The 24337-nt window shown below is 52.7% G+C and overlaps 3 protein-coding genes across 3 annotated transcripts; all 3 read left to right on the forward strand.

The window, feature by feature from the left end:
- The first annotated feature begins 1651 nt into the window (after positions 1–1651).
- On the forward strand, positions 1652–2269 carry CHC_T00001420001 (hypothetical protein). Its single transcript, XM_005711805.1, has one exon. The coding sequence runs from the start codon at positions 1652–1654 to the stop codon at positions 2267–2269; it is 618 nt and encodes a 205-aa protein (XP_005711862.1).
- Positions 2270–19162: 16893 nt separating this feature from the next.
- CHC_T00001421001 (hypothetical protein) lies at positions 19163–19744 on the forward strand. Its single transcript, XM_005711806.1, has one exon. The coding sequence runs from the start codon at positions 19163–19165 to the stop codon at positions 19742–19744; it is 582 nt and encodes a 193-aa protein (XP_005711863.1).
- Positions 19745–23519: 3775 nt separating this feature from the next.
- On the forward strand, positions 23520–23993 carry CHC_T00001422001 (hypothetical protein). The gene has a single exon (XM_005711807.1). It carries the CDS (start codon positions 23520–23522, stop codon positions 23991–23993), a length of 474 nt encoding a protein of 157 aa, XP_005711864.1.
- Positions 23994–24337: the final 344 nt, after the last annotated feature.

Here is a 24337-nt window from a genome sequence, read left to right on the forward strand (position 1 = left end):
CTGTCGTTCGTTCAAAATTTTCCACTGCATATTCATGCTTCGGTAAAATATACCTCATCGCTTATTGACACCGAAAAACACCTGTTGTTAAACAACCCCGACTGACAGAGTTGTGTTTATTTTTTAACCGTCGTAGTCCAGTTCTGCTGAATCAAGGGTAACAGTACTGAAGTAGATGCCTACTCACCGAATAAGGTTCTAAGGGATTGTCCGGATGGTAAGGCAGTATTAATGACTGGTAGTCGCCCAGGTGGTCGCCCAGGCAACATCAAAAAATGGGGGATCAAATATAAACTCTCCAAGCAGGGTTGCATCATGCATTTTATTACACAGGAGAGTGCATTTGTCCAAACTGACTTTATAAAGTTTCGATTAATAGCTTTTCAATTCTTCTTTATCCTGCAACGCTACAGGAAACCATCAGATACCGTATGTCTTCAGTACTGTATACATCGTGCTGTGTCCGGTATTACACGGCTCTAAAAACTGTACCAATTGCGATTAATTGTCTTTTTACAAATGAATTGCAAAATGGTTTCAGGTCTTGATGCCATTGTGGATGACCCACATATGCTCTATCACTGCCCATGCAAGCAACCTGAGCTACGTAATAGTGTCGCAGATCTTGCGCCAGTCTGCGCCGCATGAGCCTTGCAGCTCACGCCGCTTCCCTTGCGAGCTTCCTGTACAGTATATGGTCTACTGCCCGACCTCGTTCCCCCAGAATGACCCAACATCTCACATAGAAGGCCGTACGTCCTGAGATAATACTTCATACACGTTAAGTCTCAATGGCATTCCACCCCTGCCTATCTCTCTCCTCGTTCTCTCCACTGCAGCACACGCATCCAGTGGCCGTGCACACCAGCCCCCTATTGGCCCCCGCTGCATTGCCCTCGAACTAGCTGCACTCTGTTGTGCTAGCTCTGCTAAAGACGCTGCCTATGGTAAGGTCCGCAATCTTCGCACCTGTCTTCGCCGCACTGTCCGCCAAGCCGCACACATTGTGGACATCCACCTTGTGCCTGATCTTGATTGACTTTCATGCCTGATGCCTTTCACACCCTTAGTCCCCAGACCACCTGCGCGGTTGCTGTCATTGAAGACCACGCTCACATGCTCTTCGCTCGCATATCCATAGTCTGCTCACCCGTCTGAGCCGAGGTAGCATCGCATCAGTCTCTGGGTCGATTCCAAAATAGCGTGGTGGCCTCGGCCACCCGCCCCAAGTGTAGTCTTCAACGAATGTTCAAGAGAGAAGGAGGTGTGCTGGAGCGCGATTGCCAGGCGGGGGAATAATCTTCCATACGGAATGTACCCTTCGGTAATGGGAACTGCAGTTGTTTCTTTCATAAAATTTCGGTTGCTCTATCAGGCGGGATACCCTCCTGTAACGCGTCTGAGAGTGCCCAATCCGTCCTTGAACGCCCCTTTTTTCATCAAATGAAATATCTGACCCCACCTCTGCTAAATCTTCCAATCCTCGCCATTCATTAATCTAGATTCGTGGCCACCGACGCGTGCGCACGGAATATCACACCCACGTGTATAAGAAACAAGGGAGCAACAAGGCCCAGCTCCATCTCTTATGTATAAGCTCGACTTCTTCATCACCTCCATCGCCACCACCGTTCCCTCTTTTGCCCTCATCATGTTGTCATTCATTTCCGCCCTCCCCCCTTCCCTTCATCTTCCCCCCCACCACTCCCCCGCTCGCTGCACGCTTTCCACTTCCCTTCCCCTAACCGCCACACCACGCGGCCCGTCGGTAAGCTACGCCCAAATCCTCTCTCACAGTGTCTCCGCAGTCGAGTCGCTCGTCACCGCCAACCCGCCGACCCTCCACCTCACCCTCGACTTCCCTCCGGACCGCTCCGAAACAGACACCGGCACTCTTGTCTCGCGCTACGAAAACAACCTCAACTTTGCCGAAAAGCTCCTACTCGAACTGGGCGCCTCCTCTCCAACCCCAGTGGGGCCCAACATCCAGATATGTGACAATATCAATCCGCAAGGAGGTGGTGAATATTTGACAGACGACGAAGTCATGGTCGGCTTGAAGGCCCCCGTTGACAAGCTGGGGGGACGCGTCGTTACCGTCTTGCTCAACGCCGGCGTGGACGTCGATTCGCTGACTTTGAGGCAATCAACATCAGGGGCACGGAGCGAATGCTCAGGGTCAACTGCGCCTTGGAAAGAGTGGGGTGGTTTGCGAGGCTTGGCGGGTTTGGGGAGTTTGTCGACGGCTTCGAAGCCGCCTACTACTTGAAGAACATGGCGGGCAGGGGGTGGTTGTTGAAGAGGGGAACAGGCAAATGGACGGTCTTTGTTGAGAGGAAAGGAGGATGCGAGATCGTATGCGAGATGCAAGAGAGGCCCAAGATGGTTGACGTGGAGAAGGAAATCAGGTTTGCCATTGCGGGCATCGACCGGAAGAGGTAGACAACGCACGGTCAGCCAGGCTTTTTGACGTTTCGTCCTTCGTAGGAGGTGATTAGTGTCACGCATTGTGTTGATGCGCGAACGAGACGTACGGTACCGCAATTTTTACTTGATTCGCTTGTCTTCATTTTTCCGTTCTGTCGTATCTATTGTGCCAGCGACATGCAGATAAAAACTATTAGGAACAAGACTGCAAGGCTTGCAATGAATCTCCAAGCTTGCACAGAAGAAATTTACAAATTCTACCGATTTGTAACTACTCTCTACGGGAGGCTTCGCGTGGATGCAACTGCAGCCCTTGTTTCCACCCCTGACATCGTCAATGTCCACAAGATTGATATCACAGAAGTCGCCAGAGAGCGCTTCAATTTCCCTGATGAGAACCGCACCTCCCACGGTGTCCTTCTTATTTAAAATTTCCTTTTCTTTCAGGCTGATTTCATGAAGTTCGCCCGCAACATCTTTTGGGGACAGGGCTTGACCATTGTCTTGGTTTTGGCTCTCATCAGACTCTTCTTCTTCCATATCGACGTCATCATGGTACTCTTCGAAAAAGTTGCCAGGACGATTACCTTCACACTCACCTCCATTCTCATCAAAAGAAGTTCTTCTTTTTGTTGTAGAGAGCCTTCCTTTTGCTGCTTGGCCTGAAGCTCGTCTTCATGCTCGTGTGAAGAGCTGACACTGGTGTGCTCATTTGAATCATATTTTTCGTTGGAAGAGCTATGGTCTGAGATCTTCATTGAAACCTTTTCTGAAGCCTTGGATTGATCCCTATCTAGCTAGAGTTCCGTCTCTTAATATGAAATTCTTTTTAAGTCCCCATTTTTCGTACATCAACTCGGTGGAACCTACCGTATTGAGGCACGTCGAGGGTCGAGTTGGAAGCACGACATTCCCATATGCCAATCCTTCTAAAAGCCATTCAGCGAGGGTCTCGTAAGCCCTTTCACGCCGCAAAGAGGCCATTATTTCTTGAAATAGGGAAGTTCTAGCTAGTGATGACGAGATGCAACAACAGCGATTTCTACCACTGCATAGTGGTTGGCCATTTCATGGATATCTTTTCGGGAGCCTTGGGGTGCACATCGTTCTTTGGTCCCCTCCTACCTTGCTTCGGTTTCCGACGTGCTCCATTATTTCTGGTGTTTGGAGCGTCTTTTTGCCGTCATTCGCATCCCGTTTGTCCATGTCCACGAAAGTAAAACGTTCTTCGATATGATTGCTACACTGGATGGCAAAAATCGCAGCTGCAGATATCTTGCTCCTTTAGAACTAAACTGAGTTTCAATTGCAACAACTCTAATCCGGTACAACGGCCCTTTAGAAAATATTTTGTCACTCGCTGGGGCTTAAACTGGTCAGAGAAAATTGGCTGAGCAGCGCCCCTCCCGAAGGAATCGATTGAATCTTGCCGCAGTAATTTCAGTTACAGCTTGTACTCAATCACAGTTCTTGTGAAGGAGACGGATTTGCTCGATCCTTTGAGGCGTATAGTTGATTTCAGCAGAGTTGTGTTGAATACTGAAGCTAAGGGCCCGTATTTTTGAGTTTAGGCATGCTGGTTTTGATTGTAGGCACGCCACACTACGAGAAGGAGCTTGACTCCATGTACACACAATTCTTTCTTTCGAATGGCCGACTCTGCTGGTGATGGATTTTGGCCTGCCGACACACAAGGAAAGACCAAAATGAATTAATCGAACTGTATTGACAGTTCGTGCAGTGTGTGCAGAACGTCATCTACAATCGGAGAGTTGGGGGCGAAGATGGTTCTCTTATTTTATTAGGAGGAAGCAAGACCTGGTTTATTCGTACGCGCAATAGATTTTTGTGTTACTGAAGGGCGAAGCGAAAATGTTTTCTGTCTCGTCCTCAACGAGCCCTTCATACACGTCCTTATACTTCTTCATCGAGTAGGAACTGATATTTGGCTTCCAGTAGACTTTCTTCGGGTTAATGATGGACCTGTGAGCCATGGGCCTTTTCTTTTCATCCAACTTTCTCAGAATCATAGAATTGGCCACAAACTTCTGGGCTTCATCCGATATTGCACGTTGGTCGAGGCTAGAAAGATATCGTGGCCTTTCTCCTGCTTCAAGCGTGACCAGAGGCTTCGCAGTCATTGGCAACTGGTCCACATACCGAATGATCTCGTTTGGCCCAGGTACATCCAGAATCTCTTGGGCACTGTCGGGATGGGGCGAAAAGGTGCGTGGATATCGCCAGGTAGTTTCTGGTGGGATGATGAGCGCATTTTCGGCTACAGGGTTCGCTTGAGTTCTGACTTTTTGCATGTATTCTTCGTACTCGAGAGGTTTTCTGGGAGAGGACTGGCCATCCATATTTGCTCTGTGCGCTGTGTTCTTTCTTATACCGCAGCCTTTCTGGTAGAAGTCGAGGTCGCCACTCATCTCTGGACTGGTTCTTGCTATTTTAGTAGGCCTTTCCTCACCGACATTTGGAAGAATAGACCCAGACTCTGCGCGAGTATTCCTTTTTGGGGCTTGCGATGATAATTCTTCATCGCCACAGTCTTCCATGACGACATCGTTCCGAATAGTTCCTGTCGCACCTTCGTCTCTGCTGTAAAATAGCATGTATGGTTTCTGCTTCAGCAACCGGCTGATGGGTATCATTAACGTGTCATCATCATCCTTAAGAAACCAGATCCCATTCTTACTTTTCACGTACGCAGTGTAGTGCCCCTCGTCCTTGCTTTCTCCTTGATGAACGATTATACCTCTGAGTGTGTACATTAAGTGTTGGTTGGGGTTACCCTCATGTTTCATGTACTTGGCGAGATCTAGTGTTTCTGCGAATTCCTTCGTTGAACTTGTGTCGATCAATCCTTCGCTGCTCGAAGTATCACTTACGTGTCTTGCCAAATTCAGCAGAAAGACATTTGGTGCTGTTCTAATGTAATCCCGTTTCGATGAGGTTGTACGCTTTCGGCACTTGCTGCAATGAACTTTGTTTTGGAGAGGGATCGTTGCAAAGTGTTCTCGGAGCGCATTGGCAACAGTTTGGTCTTCATTGATGGATGTACTCAGCGATGAGAATGAAATATCGGTTTCGTGAACGGATGAGCAGGTCGCGCATGTGATTGCGGACAAAACGAGCCCATTGAGAATCTTTGCTATCGGGGCTTGCCTAGAATCAATCACTGTAAGATTAGCATCACGCATCTGAGCAAGTTCTCGCTCAGCCATCTTGTCAAAGAGTAATGTTAAAAATTCATTCGCATCTTGCTGATTTCTCTTCGTGTAGTCCGGGTTCAATTGATGCAAAGCTACTAAAAGTTCTTGCGGACGGATAGCTGACTGTTCCTTGGACTTGAAAAATTTTTTAGCGAGGAGACCAAGCTCGCATCTCAAGCAGGGTGAACGCGAATTGCCAGATTCGCAGAGTTGATGATCAACAAACTTGTATAGATATGATGCTAGAGCGGGCGTGTGAAAAATGCATTGAAGCGCAGCATTTAGATAGCATGTATTTCCAAAGTTCCGCAGACCAGGAGTCTGCTTAGTTAGCACAGTGCGATCGATAGATGCTGGATATCTGGGAGACACCCAGGCTTGGCCTGAAGGCTGGTCGTTTTGAGGCATGTGACAGCTAGAGAATTGACAGAGAGAAGAAGGATATGTTTAGTTCGCACAGAGATTTTGCTTGCTGGAAGATTGGTTTAGAGGCGCGGCTTCCCCGCGCTGGGATCCCTTTAAATATCAAGGGAGAGACCATGCCTGTAGGCAGTTCTGATGAAGTAACCTCTATCCCTGTCAAAGGGGGAATTTTCCTGTTTGGAGAGGTCTTGGTTTCCTATCGGAAGACGAAATGAGCAATAGAGCCACGACCATGCTGTACGAATACATAATTGTGTTTTCCAATCGCGTGACGGGCGCCGATCTCATTCCTCAATTATTCGCAACCGTTCAACACCTGCGTCGCCCACTCAATGCTCTGCAAAGGGGACGCTTTCTTCTCCCAGTTGCATCTTTCACGACCGTTCTGAATAGCTATTCCCCTTGAGAAGGGTTTCTTCAGTACAAAAATAGAAACCCCATTCTAGCTTGTCCTCATTGCGGTTGCTTCCGTTTGTTTCACGGGCGTCTTAACAGTGCGTCCCATACGCCTCGTCATATCCTAGGCTGAGGGCTTAGTTTTTCGATACAAGGTTGTTCCGTAAAACCCTGATACTGCACATACTCTCTCAGTGAGACAGATTGTATTCATTCATCTTAAGATCATGTTAAGGTCATTCTGAACAAAGTTCAGACCTCGAATTGAAAGGCATTGTCGTTGAGGCGGATCCTTCGCGTATGTCGAATGGATAAGAGAGCAGGATGCGCACGTTTATCACGGCGTAGGCTCATAGTGCAGCCATATACCATACCGTACTCATTCCCAGAGAGAGTTAGTAAGTGGCACTGTCGAAGAAAACAAGGATTCCCCGGCACATATTTATTCATGTGTGTGTGAATCCTTTATCGGCTGCGCCCCAGTGCATAATACTGCACAAAGCATGTGCTATAATCGCAGCTGTGCACCGTCATCGCGGCTCCCAGACTATGCAGACGGTCTTTCAGTCCAAAATCATCTTGTGGTATCCATGGTGTATGTACGCTCCGCGAAAAAAGGATAAGACCACCTCCACCGTCTGTTCTGCTGCCCAGAACGTGTTCCAAAGTCTCGGGAGGCCACCGGCAGGGCGGGTCCTTTGGTCGTGGGTTTGAACAGGGTGCTTGTTGAAAGTGGAATTGAACAGTAAGATGAGAGTGTCTTCTTCCACACTCGTAGTTTATTCGGATAGAAGCATTTAAGTACATACTAAGGGACTCAATAAACCTGTCAAAACTCAAGGTCAGTATGTGCTGAGCGGTGATGCAGAACGACAACTTGACAGGGACTGATTCTGCACCACCCAATTCAGAGAAGTAATGTCAGACCGCACAGGACAGTCTGTCCTTCAGGATAGACTTATAACTAGCGAGCGACGACGAGTAAACGAGGAGGCATCGGTCTTCTGTTCACACAGGTTATGGGCACCTTTTGCTACCTTGCATAATTCAACCTTCCCCGCTTCACGATCGCAACCCACCACGACAAGAACAAACCGATCCCTCCCAACGCGGAGGAGCCCCAGGCTAACCCCATCTCAGCCCCTCACCTACATCCCTCCACCGAAAAATCCTACGACATCAACACAAAACACGACAAACCAAACGACAAACTACACAACAAACTACACGACAAATCACACTACATCTCACATCACAAACAACACTCACCAGGACATACGCACCATAGAAAAACTCCCCGACATCCCCCGCCTCAACCCGACGAACTACGGGCCGTGGATCGTGGCCACTCGAGCAGCAGCACACACGATCGACGCCATCGAACACATCATCAGCAACCCCACTCCCCCACAAGACCCCACCGATCTAGCAACATTCCACCGCAACAAGAACTACCTACTCGGCAAGCTGATCACGTCCATACCAGCCCACATAGCCAACCTCATACTCACCCCCACAAGCGATCTAACTCCTTACGATCTCATATAGGCAGTCACTTCTCACTTGGACACAACCAATGCTTCAGACCACAAATATCTAAAGCAGCTAGCCGAGCAGACAAACTTTCTGCCCGGTATGACTCTTGATCAGTACATCAAGGCCCATGAGCACATCAGAACCAGAATGATCGCAGCACGGTTCCCAGCAATAGCCGACCCCAAAACAACAGTAGAGTTCCTCATCGACGGCCTGCGGTTCAACCCCGCCACGGCCGCCATTGGCAGCCAACTCATTGCCCTGGACCCCAACGACACAAAAGACTTTGTGCACAAGTTCAATCGAATGGACCTCTACCGGCAAGCGTCACAACCACGCACCTCTCAAATACACGGCGACGCCGGAGGCTCAAATTTTTTCAGAAATCCAGCCTCGGCCCCTCAACGCTACAACCGTTTCCACCGCCGGAACCTCCCCGTACCATCCAATCCATGCAGATTCCACATGTCACGAGGCGTCTCCCACCCCCGACACACCGACGCCGAGTGCAATCACGCAGCACACCCCCGCCATCGTACCCGTCAACCCGTACGCACCAAGCCGTACCAGACGGCACGGGGCGCTCAACGTCAAGACGATTACACAAACGACTCGGATATGGAGCTGGACGACACAACCGATCACAGCCTGCACCAGGACTACTGTACGTACATCCTCGACTCGGGCGCCCACCCAACACACATGGCCAACCTCGCCTCCATACAGACACCACAACCCATACAGCACAAAACAAAAACCGCAACTAACCAAATCGTTAAATGCACGCACGCCGGACAGACGACGATCAAGACGAATAAGGGACATGCACTCAAGATCCCCGCTGTTGTATCCCCAAACATAACAAGCAATCTCCTGTCGGTGCGATCCATCACCAAGACCAGAGACAACGTCCTCTTCACGCCTAACGCTGCATACATACTCGACAAGCGCTCCCGTGGAACTATCCTAGGCACAGCCCCATGGGACCCCGCCATCAACGCGTATGCATGGAAGAGAACAAAGAACGCACAGGCAAGGGGCGCACGCACGATCCCCGCCCCGAAACACAGATCCAAAACACCCACGCCGTCGTCAAAACACAGTTCACAAACCCCTTCAAAAACCCCTGCCAATCCGCGCCTCATCGCGACTCGAGCCCCTCCTCCCACTACCACAAAAAGGAAATCCATTACACCATTACCTGTAAGCTCAATACCGGCACCCCCCATCCCACCGATCCCCTGTAAGGCCACAGACAAGATCTTGCAACACTGGCATTTAAAGCTCAACCATGCCCCTCTACGCAAAATACAAGACATCGCCAAATCGAGGAAGCTACACGGCCTTCCACCCGCTCTCGCCGCCACCCAAAACCGACTGTCATGCTCCGCATGTGCACACGCGAAGCAACGACCGGCACGCCATTCTCCCACTCAACACCACTATGACACGGGCGACTTTCTAAGTTCTGACACATGCGGCCCTATCCATCCTCCATCCAACCACGGCAACCACCATTTCCTAACGTACATAGATGCCGCTTCCAGATACGTCATGCTGTATTTTCTCAAATCCCGAAGCGAAGTAGGAATCATCATTCCGCAATTCTTCGCGCTGCTAAAGCAACGCAACCGCCTTCCTCGAACCTACCGCACTGACAACGCACGCGAATTTAAATCCAACCACGCGCTGCACACCTACGCCTCCCTCGGTATCAAGTACGAGAATAATACCCCGCATCAGCCTCAGGAAAATTCTATTGCCGAGAGAATTAATCAAACTCTCATGAACGCCGCCAGAGCCAATCTCCACCACGCCAATCTACCGGACGCCTATTGGGAGGACGCAGTACGCGATGCGGCTTATAAATACAACATCATACCTCATTGGGCCACCGGACAAGCCCCATACACACTATGGCACAAACAGAAAGCACAGCCGAAGCAGCTCCTCATCTTCGGACAATTAGGCACAATACCTATATACGGCACAAAACGCAAACTAGACACACGCAGCCGAGCAGGACGATACATGTACTCCAACAGCCCCCACTCGATCACAGTACAAGATACACACACAAGCAAGTACCACATCACACGCACGCAAGACTTCCGTCCGTACACAAAAACACATGACCCTACAGTGACCACAACAGCCGTCCTCCGCACTTCACCAGCAGCAACACGCGGAACCGGACTACAACTCACCACACCCGACCCCCGTACCAGACAAGAAGCCAGAACCTACCCTGACGCTGCCGAATGGGAACATGCACACGACACAGAGCTCGATAAGCTAGACGCAACAGGAACCATCAAATGGATACCAGACCGACAGATCCCCATACATGACAAGCTCATACCACTCACAATGACATTCAGGTACATTCGGGATCACACCGGTACAGTAACCGACCGCAAGGCGCGCTGCGCAGCACGCGGCGACCGCATGACCCCGGGGACACATTACGACCCCGAACAAGTCACCACCTACATGGCGGACAAGACTACAGTACGTCTACTCCTCTCCATCGCAGCCACGCAAAAATGGCCCCTAGAACACCTAGACATCAGCTCCGCCTATCTCCACGAGAAATTCCCTCAAACGAAACCGGTATACATCAAGCAGCACCCCCGGTTCAACGGCACGCTCAAACATCCATGCAAAGCAGGTCTACTCATGCGCAATATCTACGGCACACCTCAAGCAGCACGTATTTACCACGACGGACTGTCCAAGCACCTAATCGCGCATGGTTACCAGCCCACTCAGGCAGACCCCTGCCTCTTCTACAAAACATCCAAACGCGGCCTCATTCTAGTCGCCATCAATATGGACGATTTCCTTTCAGCTGCATCTTCTCAAGAGCTACACGACGAGCTCCACGCCACTCTCGCAGCCAAATACACCATCAAATGTCTCGGCTTCCCTGCCAGGTATCTCAAATGGCACATCCAACGCCTCACCGATGGCTCCATACACATCTCGCAACCCAACGTCGCCAAAACCATCCTTACAAAAACAGGCATGGTGTCGTCCAACCCAAAGCGAACACCGCTACCCCCTAAAGCAACCTTCACGTACGCGCAAGACGACCCCCTCTTAGAACAGCACCAATCCTTTCTCTTCCGCCAAACCATCGGAGACCTCAGATACTTAGCCGACAGCACCAGGCCCGATATCCACCCCGCGGTCAGCATGCTAGCCTCAGTCATGCACAAACCGGCTCGCACACACAAGAACCACCTCCACTGGCTCCTTCGGTACCTCAGCGGTACAGCACACCACGTAATACTGTTCAAAGCCAAGGCTCCCAACGCCTCTCCAAGCCTCCGCACATACAGCGACTCGGATTTCGCCAACGACCACGCACGCCGATCCCGAACCGGAGCAGTACACATGTTCCACGACGCGCCGATCAGCTGGACCTCAGCTCGGCAATCCGTAGTAGCCGACTCCACCTGTGAGGCGGAATACCTCATGACCACTGCAGCCACGCAACAAGCTCACTGGCTCCGCCGCCTCCTCTCCGACGCACAAAAACCGGAGCACGAACCCACTCCTCTTCTAGTAGACAACAAAGCAACAATCCTCGTGGCACAGAACTCGGCGCCCACCAAACGTCGAAAGTTCATCGATGTGAAACATCACTTCATACACAACCACATTCAACGAGGAAACATCAAAATCCAACACATCCCCTCCGAGGACAACATCGCCGACTACTTCACAAAGCCACTCGGCCCACAACGCACGAAAACTCTCCTCAACAAGCTCAGCTTCGTCGACCCGAAACCCCTATTGGCGAACCCGGGGACTGTCAGACCGCACAATCACATTCGCCAATAGTCATTTTGCAGTCTCAGACCGCACAGGACAGTCTGTCCTTCAGGATAGACTTATAACTAGCGAGCGACGACGAGTAAACGAGGAGGCATCGGTCTTCTGTTCACACAAGTAAATCACTATAAAATACACATCAGTATAATAGACACGGTAGCCGCTAATCTCGTTACTCAATCGAGTGCTAACGAGATTATTTCACATCAGTACAGTATTGATGTGCCAATTCAAATACCTCACCACTTACTCACTTTACGTGCTGTGTTCGTTGAAGTGCGCGACCGGAGCACCGACATCAAAGCTTCCTCTTGCTACGGGAGCGAACAGATCAAGTACACCTAATTGATCGCGATGCTTATCGAATGCCAAACGCAGAAGCGGCTTGGTCAATACGTCAGCGGTCATGTCGTTGGTTGCACAGTACTCGAGCCGAATAGAGCCCTTCTGGACGTTCTTCTTGACAAAATTCTTCCGGATGGAAACATGCTTGGCATGTCTTACGCCTTCTTGCCCCCAAGTGACTGCTCCCTGGTTGTCTTCCTTGATTACGGTTGGGTCCATCTGTGCGCAGTCCAGTTCATCTAACAAAGATCGCAGCCAAAGTACAAGCTTGAGTCCTTCGCTGAGTGCCATGAACTCAGCTTCGGTTGTGGAAAGCGCGACGGACTTCTGTTTCTGTGTTCGCCATGCTACTGTCGTAAGTCCAACTCGCAGTACCACCCCAGTAGTGGACTTGCGATCTAGGAGATCACCAGCCCAGTTGGCATCGCAAAATGCAAGTAGTGTTGCCTCGTCTTGTCCGTGAATCTTCAACGCAAATCTCTTGGTCCCGTTAAGATATCTCAGTATCCTTTTTAGATAGCTCCAGTGTATGGTGGTCGGTTGCGAGGCGTATATACAAAGGAGCGAGACGGACAATGAAATGTCAGGACGAGTTCTCGTCGAGATGAATAGAAGACAGCCAAGTAACTCCTGATACTTTGACTTGTCGCAGAGTGGACCTTTCTCGGAGGCTTCGTTGACAAACGCCGTAGTCATCGGTGTGGTTACTGGTTTGCATCCCTGCATGCCAAACCTTTCCAGTACTTGAGAGATGTAGTGTTGTTGGCTGAGCCATGCTCCGAACTCGTCACGAACGAAGAGCACGCCAAGAAAGGATTTTAAAGTACCCAGGTCCTGTACATCCAAGTGAGGCATCAATTCTGTCTTGACGTCCCTTACAGCCTTATCACTCGCACCGATCATGATGGTGTCGTCGACGTATAATAGTAGCCAGACATTTCCGCGCCGATAAACACAATCGTCCCAGACCAGTTTTGTAAATCCAACATCGGCCATCACTGAATCCCATTTTTCGTGCCACAGTCTGGGAGCCTGCTTGAGACCATACAGTCCCCGATGCAATTTATGAACTTCGTTGTGCTGACAAATGTCCAAACCATTGGGTGGGGTGACATACACTTCTCCATCAATCACCCCGTGCAAGAAAGCTGTTCGTATATCAAGCTGTTCGACCACGTAGCCCCTTTTCATTTCAATGGCAAGGCATGTACGAACAGTTATGAAGTCTACCACTGGAGCAAACGTTTGATCAATATCGCCTTGCTGAAAGCCCCGGACAACAAGTCTTGCCTTGTGTCGGACCACTGACCCGTACTCGTCGTATTTTCGAAGGAAGACGAACTTGGTCGACAGTACTTTGGCTCCTCTCGGTCGCGACACAGCCTCCCACGTTCCGTGTTCCGCTATTGATTCCATTTCGGAAGCTATAGCTTCCTTCCAGTCTTCCCCATCCGGCTGAGCTAGTGCTTCCTCTAAAGTTGATGGATTTGGAAGCCTCTTGGACAGGGTTGCGAACGTCTTGGCAACATTTGCTGATCCTGGCTTGTAGTAGGAGGGAGGATGATGTTCCTGCTTGGGGTATCAACCTTCGCGAGTGTCATGAGCATCATGATGAGCTTCATGAGGTGGCGTACTACGTTCGTCGGTGGTACTTTCAGGAGTAGGAGGGAAGTACGTCATGAGTTCTCGTTGCTCGTCGTCGGGCTGGGTAACAATTTCCTTTTCGATATGCGGCTGAGAGATGGATTCATTGTCGTTTCCGCTGAGGAGGTTCTTCATCATGTCACCGGCAGGTAGCGGTGCCGCGTGTTCCGTTTCCCTTCTTCACCATCGAATAGCAAACCATGGTTTTCAGGATGGGCTTTCCATTCCCGAGCCGGAAACGTGTCTTCCACAATGGTCACGTCCCTGGAAAGTACTGCAACGTTACGAGCTGGAATCCATAACTTATATTGACTGTTTGCAAAACAGCCCACAACAATTCCAAGCTCTGACTTGGAGTCAAGTTTGCTGCGTAGTTCCTTCGGAATGTGATGGCAACCAAGGCATCCAAAAGTTCGGAAGTAACTGACATCTGGTTTCTGAACGGTCATGAGCTCTAGGGATGTGACATCATTTTGTCGCAGCGCGAGGAAATGATTCCGAATCTTGGAAGCGTGGACCACCGCCTCTGCCCAGAACGTACGCGGAAGCCCCGCATGTTCTAACATCGTTCTCGCACACTCGACGATTGTGCGATTTGCCCGCTCGGCAATGCCGTTCTGATTGGGGGAGTAGGATGGTGACATGGTGTGTTCGATACCTTTATCTTCAAGGTAAGATCGTAGTGCAATGTACTCCCCTCCGCGATCACTGTGCACTCGTCTCAAAGTGCATTTGAACTTACGCTCCATCCACGGGTGAAAAAGCTTGAACTTGTCGAGTACATCGCTCTTGCGCATGATTGGGAAAATGCTAATGTATCCCGTGTACTCATCAATGAATGACAGTAATAATTGCAACCAGAAAAGGAAGATACAGACATTGGGCCACACACATCCGTGTGTATCACTGCACCAGGTTCCTGAGACCTTGAATAGTTCGTTCTCAGTGTCTCTCTTGCCTGTTTTCCTTTCACACAACTGTCGCAATCTCCTCGGCGGCCGTGGTTCGGCCTTGCGCTCATTCCGGTGACTGCATCCAATCGAATCAACTTCTTGATGCTCTCTGTGTTAGCATGTCCAAGACGTGCGTGCCATCGTTTCATAACTGAATAGCAGCTGGAACTAGGTGCCCCACCCAGACCCGGTGGATCGTTATCACCGTCATCATTTTCCTGCGACCAGTACGAAGTGGCAACCAAAGCCGACTGAATTCCTGGCAAGATCGGCTGTCCGATAATTTGGTAGATTCCCTGATATTCGCGTCCTTGAAACTGCATCGTGCCATCCAATATGCCATTGCACATGTACCGGCCGAAGTTAACTCTATATCCATTGTCACACAGTTTTGAGCTGGAAATAAGATTTGTATGCAAGGAAGGGACATACAGAACGTCATCCAGGCCAACTAAACGTTCATAGTAATCATTTCCAAAACTGAGTCTCGTCTTCAGTACCAATGAACTGCGATGGGTAGCAAAGACCCTTTTTGCATCTCCCAATACGATGTCTATAGGAGCGATCTTTTCACATCCGCGCAGCAAGTCCTTACGCAGAACCATGTGGTCTGATGCACCCGAGTCAAGAAGAAATACATCTCGCTGGTCGTTTCTGGGGTTCATTCTTGGGCTGAATTTCTTCGCTGTTTGCGCAGAGAATTTTAGCGATGAACAGTGTCGAAAGGGTGCGTCGACTACTGTGGAAACTTCTGCATGAGCTCTAACTTCCACAGAGCCAGTTTCCTTTGAGCCTGCATCATTTTCTATGACATGGGGGTCAGGTGCACTCCTCTGAACGTGCCCTCCATCTTCTTTGCGGGCAATCAGAAGCCTTGCCTGCTGCGCGGATCCCACGCCTGTCTCCGAGTGTCTGCCGAGCTCATCAGCAAAGGCCACCTGCCTTTGTACGAAAAGATTCCTACTGTCCTTCAGATGACAGTCTTTCGCCAAATGCCCGATCTTCCAGCATTCATAGCAGCGTCGCTTCTCAGTTCTGTTCTGTGAGTACTTCCTTCTACGATGGAAAAGATGACGCGCTCCCCTTCCTGCTGTGAGCGCTTGTCCCTCATCCGTAGTCTTCTTTCCTTTCGAACTTCCTGAACGACGGAGCTGTTCTTCGTATTCCTGAAGCAGGCTGGCCGTGACTGTTTACCAATCCAGCTTTTCTTGGATCGTTTGCAATGCCGCAAGGACATGACCAAAGGACGACTTGTTCTTGTCACCAAATGATGCAAGCACCATTGCCACCTGGAAGTCTTCAGCTACCTCACTCTTCATTGCCGCGAGGCGGTTGAAGATTTCTTCAAATGCATCAATGTAGTCCTGCATGGGTTGCCCCGTGTAGCTCATACGAGCCAACTTGGACTGCATTTGTACCTTTGTCGCAGTGTTAGATACTGCGTATCTCTCCCAAAGGCGAACCCACATTCGATACGGATTTCCCTTAGCGCTCAGGCAGAGCCTCAGCGGTCGATCTCCCATTCCTTGAATCAGTACAGCACGCGCAATGGCTGTGTCTTTTCTCTGCCCCTCGGTCAGATTTCCATCTTTTGCAGTGCCCAGAATGTCAGATTCTACAACATACAGTACCTATTTCGCTTGGAGGGCTGCCTCCGTTCGCGCTTGCCAGAGGTGAAAGTCTTCACCAGGCTTTCCGAAATACCTGTAGACATTTTTGCTGTCCTCCATTACTTCTGGAAAAGGATCGAAACACGACGATATGAGCACGGAGCTGATGACCCACGTGATTGTAGTCCTCACGTAACAGTCGAACAATGACAAGGGAAAGGGGGGAAGAGAAATTAGATGCAAAGGAAAATGAAGGGCAGGTAGCGGATAGTTTCAACAACGAGCGTGGGCTGGGCCTATAACCCTTTGGTCGTGGGTTTGAACAGGGTGCTTGTTGAAAGTGGAATTGAACAGTAAGATGAGAGTGTCTTCTTCCACACTCGTAGTTTATTCGGATAGAAGCATTTAAGTACATACTAAGGACTTAATAAACCTGTCAAAACTCAAGGTCAGTATGTGCTGAGCGGTGATGCAGAACGACAACTTGACAGGGACTGATTCTGCACCACCCAATTCAGAGATGTAAATCACTATAAAATACACATCAGTATAATAGACACGGTAGCCGCTAATCTCGTTACTCAATCGAGTGCTAACGAGATTATTTCACATCAGTACAGTATTGATGTGCCAATTCAAATACCTCACCACTTACTCACTTTATGTATTGTAAAACTAAGTATCAAATGCAAGTAAAACCCAGCTTGTCGTATGGATTCTCATTAATCTTTTCGTCGATACCAAGATATTTGATCATCTCTTGAAGGCCTGTCCATCCAATCTGCATCATGATGTCCTGCAGGCCCCACCCAAGAACGTAGTGATGGTACTGGGCGCCTCCGCGACGGGCTGAATGCTCTGTTAACCGACCCGCTGTTCCAATTCTATTGCTCATGTAGGATAGAGTCTCTCTATAAGTAGAATGGAACATGCACTCCTTCACGCAAAGCGCCGCCTTGAAATGCAGGAAACAGGGGACCCCTTCCAATCTTGTGCACCATTAACACAGCAAGACACCGATGCAAGGGATGCAGAGGACATATAGACACATGTACGCCCCTGGAGAACTTGTAGTACCTTGTACCATTACCCGTTTTTGTGAAGGGCAACACACCGAATTTTGGTGAGTCGAGAGCAGAACCAGGGAAGACAAGGTCTTCTAAATCAAGGTTCAGAATCTCTTCCGCTCGCACAACGCTTCCCCATTGCATAACGTTAAGCGTGCAGGCTTCAAACGCCTTGAAGTCAAATAAATCTGCCTTAGTTGGTAGCACGCCTCTCAAAACACGAATGCTGACGTCCTTTATATACATATTGTACAAACTATGGACGTCTTCGTGCGCCTCGGCGAGGGCACGCTCGGTGATATTGACCTTCGCTCTTGTTTGATCATTCTCTAGACGCTTGACGACCTTTTTTAGCTGTGCAGCACGGCTAGGGTTGCCTCGAAAGCGTCCCTCGCCGAGCTCAACGTAGTCGCCCTGTATATGACGGCACTCGAACCCCGGGCTGCACTCAGCGCAGTCGAGAAGGTTGAACTCTGCTGTCACGGCGCTAATTATAGCGGCGCCAGTAGACTTGACCTTGTTGTTGCCAAATCTCTCGTGGACGACGAATCCACAGCGGCTCATTACGAACGCAATTGCCACGCCGACTGGCGACTGCTCTCTGCTCCTCTTTCTGACAGGGTGAAAAGATATGAGCGGGTCGTCGATCGGCGCTTCCACCTCCTGCATGGCATTGCGGAAGGCTTTGATCGTGGTTTTGTACCGCGCCATGGAAGAGTCGGCGAGCAGTTGACGGAGCTTTGCTTGTCCGGCGGCGAGTGCTGCGTCTAGCTCGGCCCTGTCGGGCTGGTGACCCGATCGACCACGCTGGCCCCCGCGGGGTCCCTGAGTGCCACTGCCAGAGCTAATGCCGCGCATCGGATTGGGCAGAGCGGCGGGTTCTCCTGTGCGGGGTCGAGGCCAATGGGATTCCCGACGGTGCGGGCGTCAGCGAGTGTGGCTCGCGAGACTAACGAATGGGCTGCGAGTCCTGTACCGGCAGTCGCGAGAGTGGGGACGGAATACGAGAGTACTGTGTGGGGAGATCACATGCGGAGTTGAGGGGAGACGTTGCTTTGTAATTAAAATTGGACCAAACAGATCATCATTGAATTGACCAGAGTGTCCATTACGTCATACTCACGCTCGTGTCCCTAGCGGACGGCAACAAAGACCTGGATTACGCGCACCTCATGACACGCCTAGCCGTGGAGACCGTGACCGTGCGACAGGTCGAGGACGTCGTGCTGCACGTCGTGTACTCCGGCCTGGTCAGGGCTAGGATGGATCAGAGGGAGAGCTGCGTCTAGATTGTCAGCGCCGTCTGGAGAGATGTGCTGCCGCCGCGGGGGATCGCCGATATGATCACCGTGCTCAAGGGCTGAGCGCAGCGGTCGACGGAGCTGGTGGATGAGATCGATGATAAGATTCATTACATTGCGAGTCGTAAGGCGCGTGTGCAGAAGATCAAGACGGAGGCGAGCCGCAGGGGCCGGCGCATGCCGAACATGGGCATTATCCGCTGAGCTGCGTGCGAGAGGGGGGCGTCTTGTTGGTTTCATTTTATTCGCCGTCAAACTCGATTTCGTTGCCGAGCAGGACGTGCACCGCGAACACCCCGATCGACCCCCACACAAAGTACTGGTGCCATCTTGTCCCTTCGTCCTCGGCCTTGCTTTCCTCCGCCCACTTGGACAGAGTCGCGCGCGCCCGACTCGTCAGGCGCGATGTCCCACGCCTCGTCCTCGACATGTTTTCACCGCACCTCGAGCACGCTATCGCCGTCCAGCTCGCCGACGAGGCGCTCGCCGTCGCGCCAGAAGTACTGCTGCTGCACGCGGCTGACAAACGAGACGACGTTTGTGGCCACCTGCGTGCTGCAGCGGGATGTACAGCAGTGGCACGAGGAAGCCAAACGCGATCACGTCCAGCACGGACGGCTCGTGCTGGCAAAAGAAGCGGCTGCGGTCGCCGAGCCGCGTCGACAGCGCGCCGAGCGCGATGCCCGCGGCCAGCTGCGCGCAAAGCCGCCGCCGCTGGAGAAACAGCACTACGCGGTTGAGCGGGAACGCCGTCTCCTTGGAGAGCAGTCTGTGGTAAATGTCGGCGTAGTCCTTGTCGTTGAGGTAGACCTCGTGCAACAACGCGGGCCCGATGCGGGCCGTGATGAGTGGGCGAACGCGCTCGATTCGGCGATCATGAACAAGGTCAGGTGCGCGTTCGCGTCCAGCAGGGCCAGGTCGGCCGTGAGAGCGCGGCGACGGCGACGTGCCGGGATACACGCAGAACGCGATGTCCGCGAAGCGTAGCAGCGCTATCGCCGCGAGGGAGTCCGGGTCGATCGTCTGCAGGCCCCACCCGCCGGCCGGCGTGTAGATGCGCGCCGTGACGCGCGAGGGGCCGGGAGTGGCGGGGAGGGGACTGGGAGATGGAGAGAAGAAGGAAAAGTGAGTTGTGGTGCGGAGCGAGTGGTGGTGGGGAGCGAGTGGTGTGACAGTGGTGATGCGGCGGTGTGGGGCTGTTGTGCGTTGTGTAAATTACGGGAAATCTCGCTTCCATCCTTCATGTCAACACCATCAACCACAAGTGACCACCATCCGACTTTGATCACCGACCCCCCACTTCCCTCCCGGCTTCCTCCCTCCGTCCCTCCCCTCCCGCTTCCTCTGTACCTCACCTTACCAACTCCCTCCCCCGCCCCACTCGCCCGCGCCGCCCTTAAATGCGTCCCCCATTCATGGAACCTCCCCCCTCGACATTCTCTGCAAAGCCACGGAGACCGCCCACCCCCGCTCTTCCGCCAATCCTCCCCTCCCCGGACCCGTCCCCTTTCGCGCCGCACCCGGCCGACCACGTTCACCACCACCACATGCACTCGCGCCCTGTCCTGCGTCTCTCCTGTTCCGCCCCCGACCCCATGGATCTCCAGCTGCCGTCTGCCCGCGTCGGCGGCGCCTCGGCCCCCGCTACCAGCCCCCGCCCACCCGCTCCCGCTGCAGCGCAACGCTTCCGCCCCAGTCCTCGGCGGCGACAACCACCCATACTCGTGGCACGTCTCCTCCCCCGCCACCCATATCCGCCCCCACGGTCTCATGCCTGCCGACGAGCCTCAGCCGCACCCCTTCCCCGCTCGCCGACTTCCACCGTACCCATTCCGCCCCGCCTGCCGTCACGCTTGACCCCCATTCCTGCGCTCCATGTCTCTCATATGCCTTCCTCTGCCCCGCCGTCGTACCCCGTCGCTCAGGGGCTCCGGCTCCCTCACAAAGGCCAAGATAAGGAGGATGAACCCACCCTGCCCCAGGGGCAGGGTTCGCCACCCGCGCCCGGCAACCGGCGCGCCGTGTCCGCCACATGCCGCTCGTTCTTGCAACGCGCAGCCTCCCCAGTAGCGCCACCGCCATCACACACGCAACAGCAACACGCCCCCCCGCCAGGTCGCCGCATTCGCGCCCGAATTTCCCCCCCAATTCCGACGCAGTCACGCTCCTCACTCGACTCGTCCTTCTCGTCACACCACCCAATTCCCACTCCTAACCCTTCCTCCCCCCTCCCACCACCGCCCTCTCCGCCTCAAAAAGCAGCACCCCCTGCCCGCCGATCTCCTGCCCCACCCCTCCCCTCCGTCACCATGCCAGATGGCAACATCTTCTCCCGCCTCGCTGTCTCACCCCCGCCGACCCCCGCGCCCAAGCACGTCTCGAAGCCGTACTGGCAGCTGCATGTGTCGCGGCGCGAGAAAATTCTGCGCGAGCACCCGTCCGTGTGGAAGCTTTACGATGTGCACTGGCGCACCCAGTTCTATGCGTATGGGTGCATCCTCTGCCAGATGACCCTGGCAAACCTCTCGTGCGATCAGTTCATCGTCGCCATTGTGTGCAGTGTCCGTATTTGGCCCTACGTCAATGCTTGCGTCTTCTGCTTCATGTACGAGGCCACGCACATGCTCGTGTTTCGCAACCCCGTCTACAACCGCCTCTCCATCGCCATCAACGTCGCCATGGTCGTCCCGATCAGCGAGATCTTCCGCCAGCACTACAACAAGCACCATCGCAGCCTGGGTAACGACGAGTTTGACGTCGACGTCCCCGACTGATTTCGAAATCAGCATTGTGGGGAATAGCGCCCCGGGCAAGGCCCTCTGTCTCATGCTCAACATGATCATCCGCCCGACGCGCTCCATGATGCGCCTGCCGGTCGTCGTGGACCGCTTCCTCATCCTCAACTGGGTCACGTGCATCACGTTTGGTTTGTCATCATTTTTGTACTCGTGCTTGCACATCGCAGGACAGTTACAGATGTCATGAAGCGTTCGCAAAAATGTGTTAGGTAGGATGTGTAGTGGAATGGATACGCGAGGCTTCATCCTCCATTAATCATCGCAAGAATTGCACTTGATAGAAGCCGCTTTCAATCTCCCTAAGACAGGGATGAGTGCTAATGTTTAGGATCTGTTCTTAAACTTGATTATACTACTCCCGTTGCCACGCGGAGCTTGCAAACTCTTGAGGTACGCCCGTGACTTTGTGACAGCAGCCTTGCGCCCGCCTTTTTCTTGTAAGGACATCACGGCACTCTCGTATTCCTGTAGTCCACGCTCGATGCCATGGCGTTCATCGCCGAACTCAAACACATGTTTGCAAAAGGCTTCAGTTAGTGCTTTGTACTTTGAATGAGCAGTTGCCCATTTTCGCATGCCGTTTTTCTCGGAAATACTGTAGTCTATCAAAGGCTTCGCTGAGTACGAGGTCTTGTAAAAAAAGTAAGTACAACGCCGGATAAGCACGGGATGCCAGTTGGCTCTGCGACGAGAACTGCTTCTCTGCAGCTTACGATTGCGTTGCCGAGCGTCGACTGCTGATAAGACCTCTTCCGCGATTTTTCTGCATCACTTGCAGCTGCTGCTTGCCACCAGCCTGTCGCGCATTGTTTGGTGGGGAGATTAGGCGCTTGTCGATAACCAGCAGATCTGTAAAGTAACCACTTGCAAATAAAAATAAGAGGTCAGAACTGCAATAATCACCGCGTTGAGCTTCTGCGTTAAAATGAAAGTATTCTCCGAACGTACCTCTTGGAGCGCCAACATTAAAGAAGTTGTTGACGATCGACTGAGACGGTCCAAGACGGCAGCCTGGGCCACCCCCGCGCTCAATGTTGGAGCTCGTGTTTAGCACGGGTCTAGACATGAAACCGAATGTATTCCTAGTTGGAGGCAGCCAAATACGTCCGCCCGGAGGTTCAGCCATGAAATCTATGTCATGTTCGGCAAGAGCAGAACGGGCTGGATCTTTACGGCGAATGAGTGTTTCCAATTGGACTGCGGCCTCAATCACTGCTTCAACACGCAGCATGTTACTCTGATTTCTCCTCATGCCCGCCAGCTCCCTCGGGAGAGGCTGGGATCCACGGGAACTTTTCGCAATTGATGACATTGACAGCGGGGCAGCGTCTCCATCAGAGCATTGGCAACGGCCAGTGCAACTGTAGTACGCAGACGCGCCCGTCTCCCCTCCTCAACGTCTGGCGCCGCGTCCATAGGCGGTGTCATCACTCAGACTTGACGTGCCGGCACCAAGGGACGGTGTTGAGCAAGTGGTGGAGGGCAACGATGGCGGCGGCGGCGATGAAGAAGGATGACAGGAACGTGGGGTCTCTGTGGACGAGGCAGGACGCGGAGGGGATAACAGAGCAGTCGCGTGGAGGGCACGCGACTTCGGGGTTGGCGCAGGAGCGGGCGCGGTTACCGAGCAGGGCGGCGGGTTGGCAGAGTGGCGCAGGTTGTGGCCGTCGGAGTGCCAGTAAGCGAAGATTGCGTGCGAGCGGTTCGACGGGAAGACGGAGAACCAGGCAGGCGAGATGGAGCAGGCGTTGGCCGCGAGGGGGAAGTGCAGCGGGTTGGAGAAGGTCGGCTGGACGGCGCAGCGCTTGCCGTGCCGCTTGTAGGATAATGGATGGCAGGTACTCAATTTTTGAATTTCCCGCACGGGTGGAGACTATAGTCCCCACCCGTGCGGGAAATTCATAAATTTCTGGATGTGTTCAGAAACGGCGACCACGGCGGCGGGAGGGGAGGATGGGTAAGCGATGGGCATACACGTGCACCCCTGTTTGGCTCGCCGCTGGCGCGCCTTTTCGCGGCTCTTTCGGTCTTTTTTCTTTGGCGTGGAGGCCCGCGCCCGCTTAGCCGCGATAGCGGCGCGGCGGGGACGCACGTTGGCGCGGGCTTATCATAACGCTTTGCTTTGTCTTTGTCGCTCTCTCTCGATGCCCGGTCCTCGCTCGCATCCCGGAGAGAGGCGCCCCAAAACGCGCTCGCTCTCTCTCCCTGCCCTGTCCTCACTCGCGTCCCCGACAGAGGCGCCTCAGAAGGCGGTGGACCCCGTGGAAGCCGCGCGCCCCGCTGCGCCCGCGTATGAGCACCTGCCACCCGCAAGACCCCGCGCGACAAACAGGAGCTTTGCCGGCGCAGCAGCTCGCCTGTCACCCGGCGTCGGCACCCGGCATCGTCACCCGCCGTCGCTCACACGCCTCCCGGGCAAAAGTCCACAGGGACGGTGAGTCAGAGGGTGACGCCAGCACGGGGCGTGAGGGAGAGAGTGGTGGCGCCCCAACACTGATAAAATAAATTAAAAATTTACTGTAGTTAGTACATCGCTGGACTGCTCTTTCTGTACACTCGTCGATTCTTCATGTCGCCATCACCACAGCCGAGAGACCTTCCCCAACAACAACAACAAAAAGGTCCCCCCGCGCTCCCGCTTCCCGCGTCCTATCTACACGCACCCCGCTCACACCTTCAAGTACAGGTACTCATACCCGAAGCTCTGCGAGCGCTTGCCAAACCGCTTGGCGACCACCACCGTGCGCCCCTTTCCTGGCGGCGCCACGCACGTGAAGCTGCG

This window comes from Chondrus crispus, genomic scaffold, assembly GCF_000350225.1.
Source record: "Chondrus crispus Stackhouse genomic scaffold, scaffold_1, whole genome shotgun sequence".
Lineage (NCBI taxonomy): Eukaryota > Rhodophyta > Florideophyceae > Gigartinales > Gigartinaceae > Chondrus > Chondrus crispus.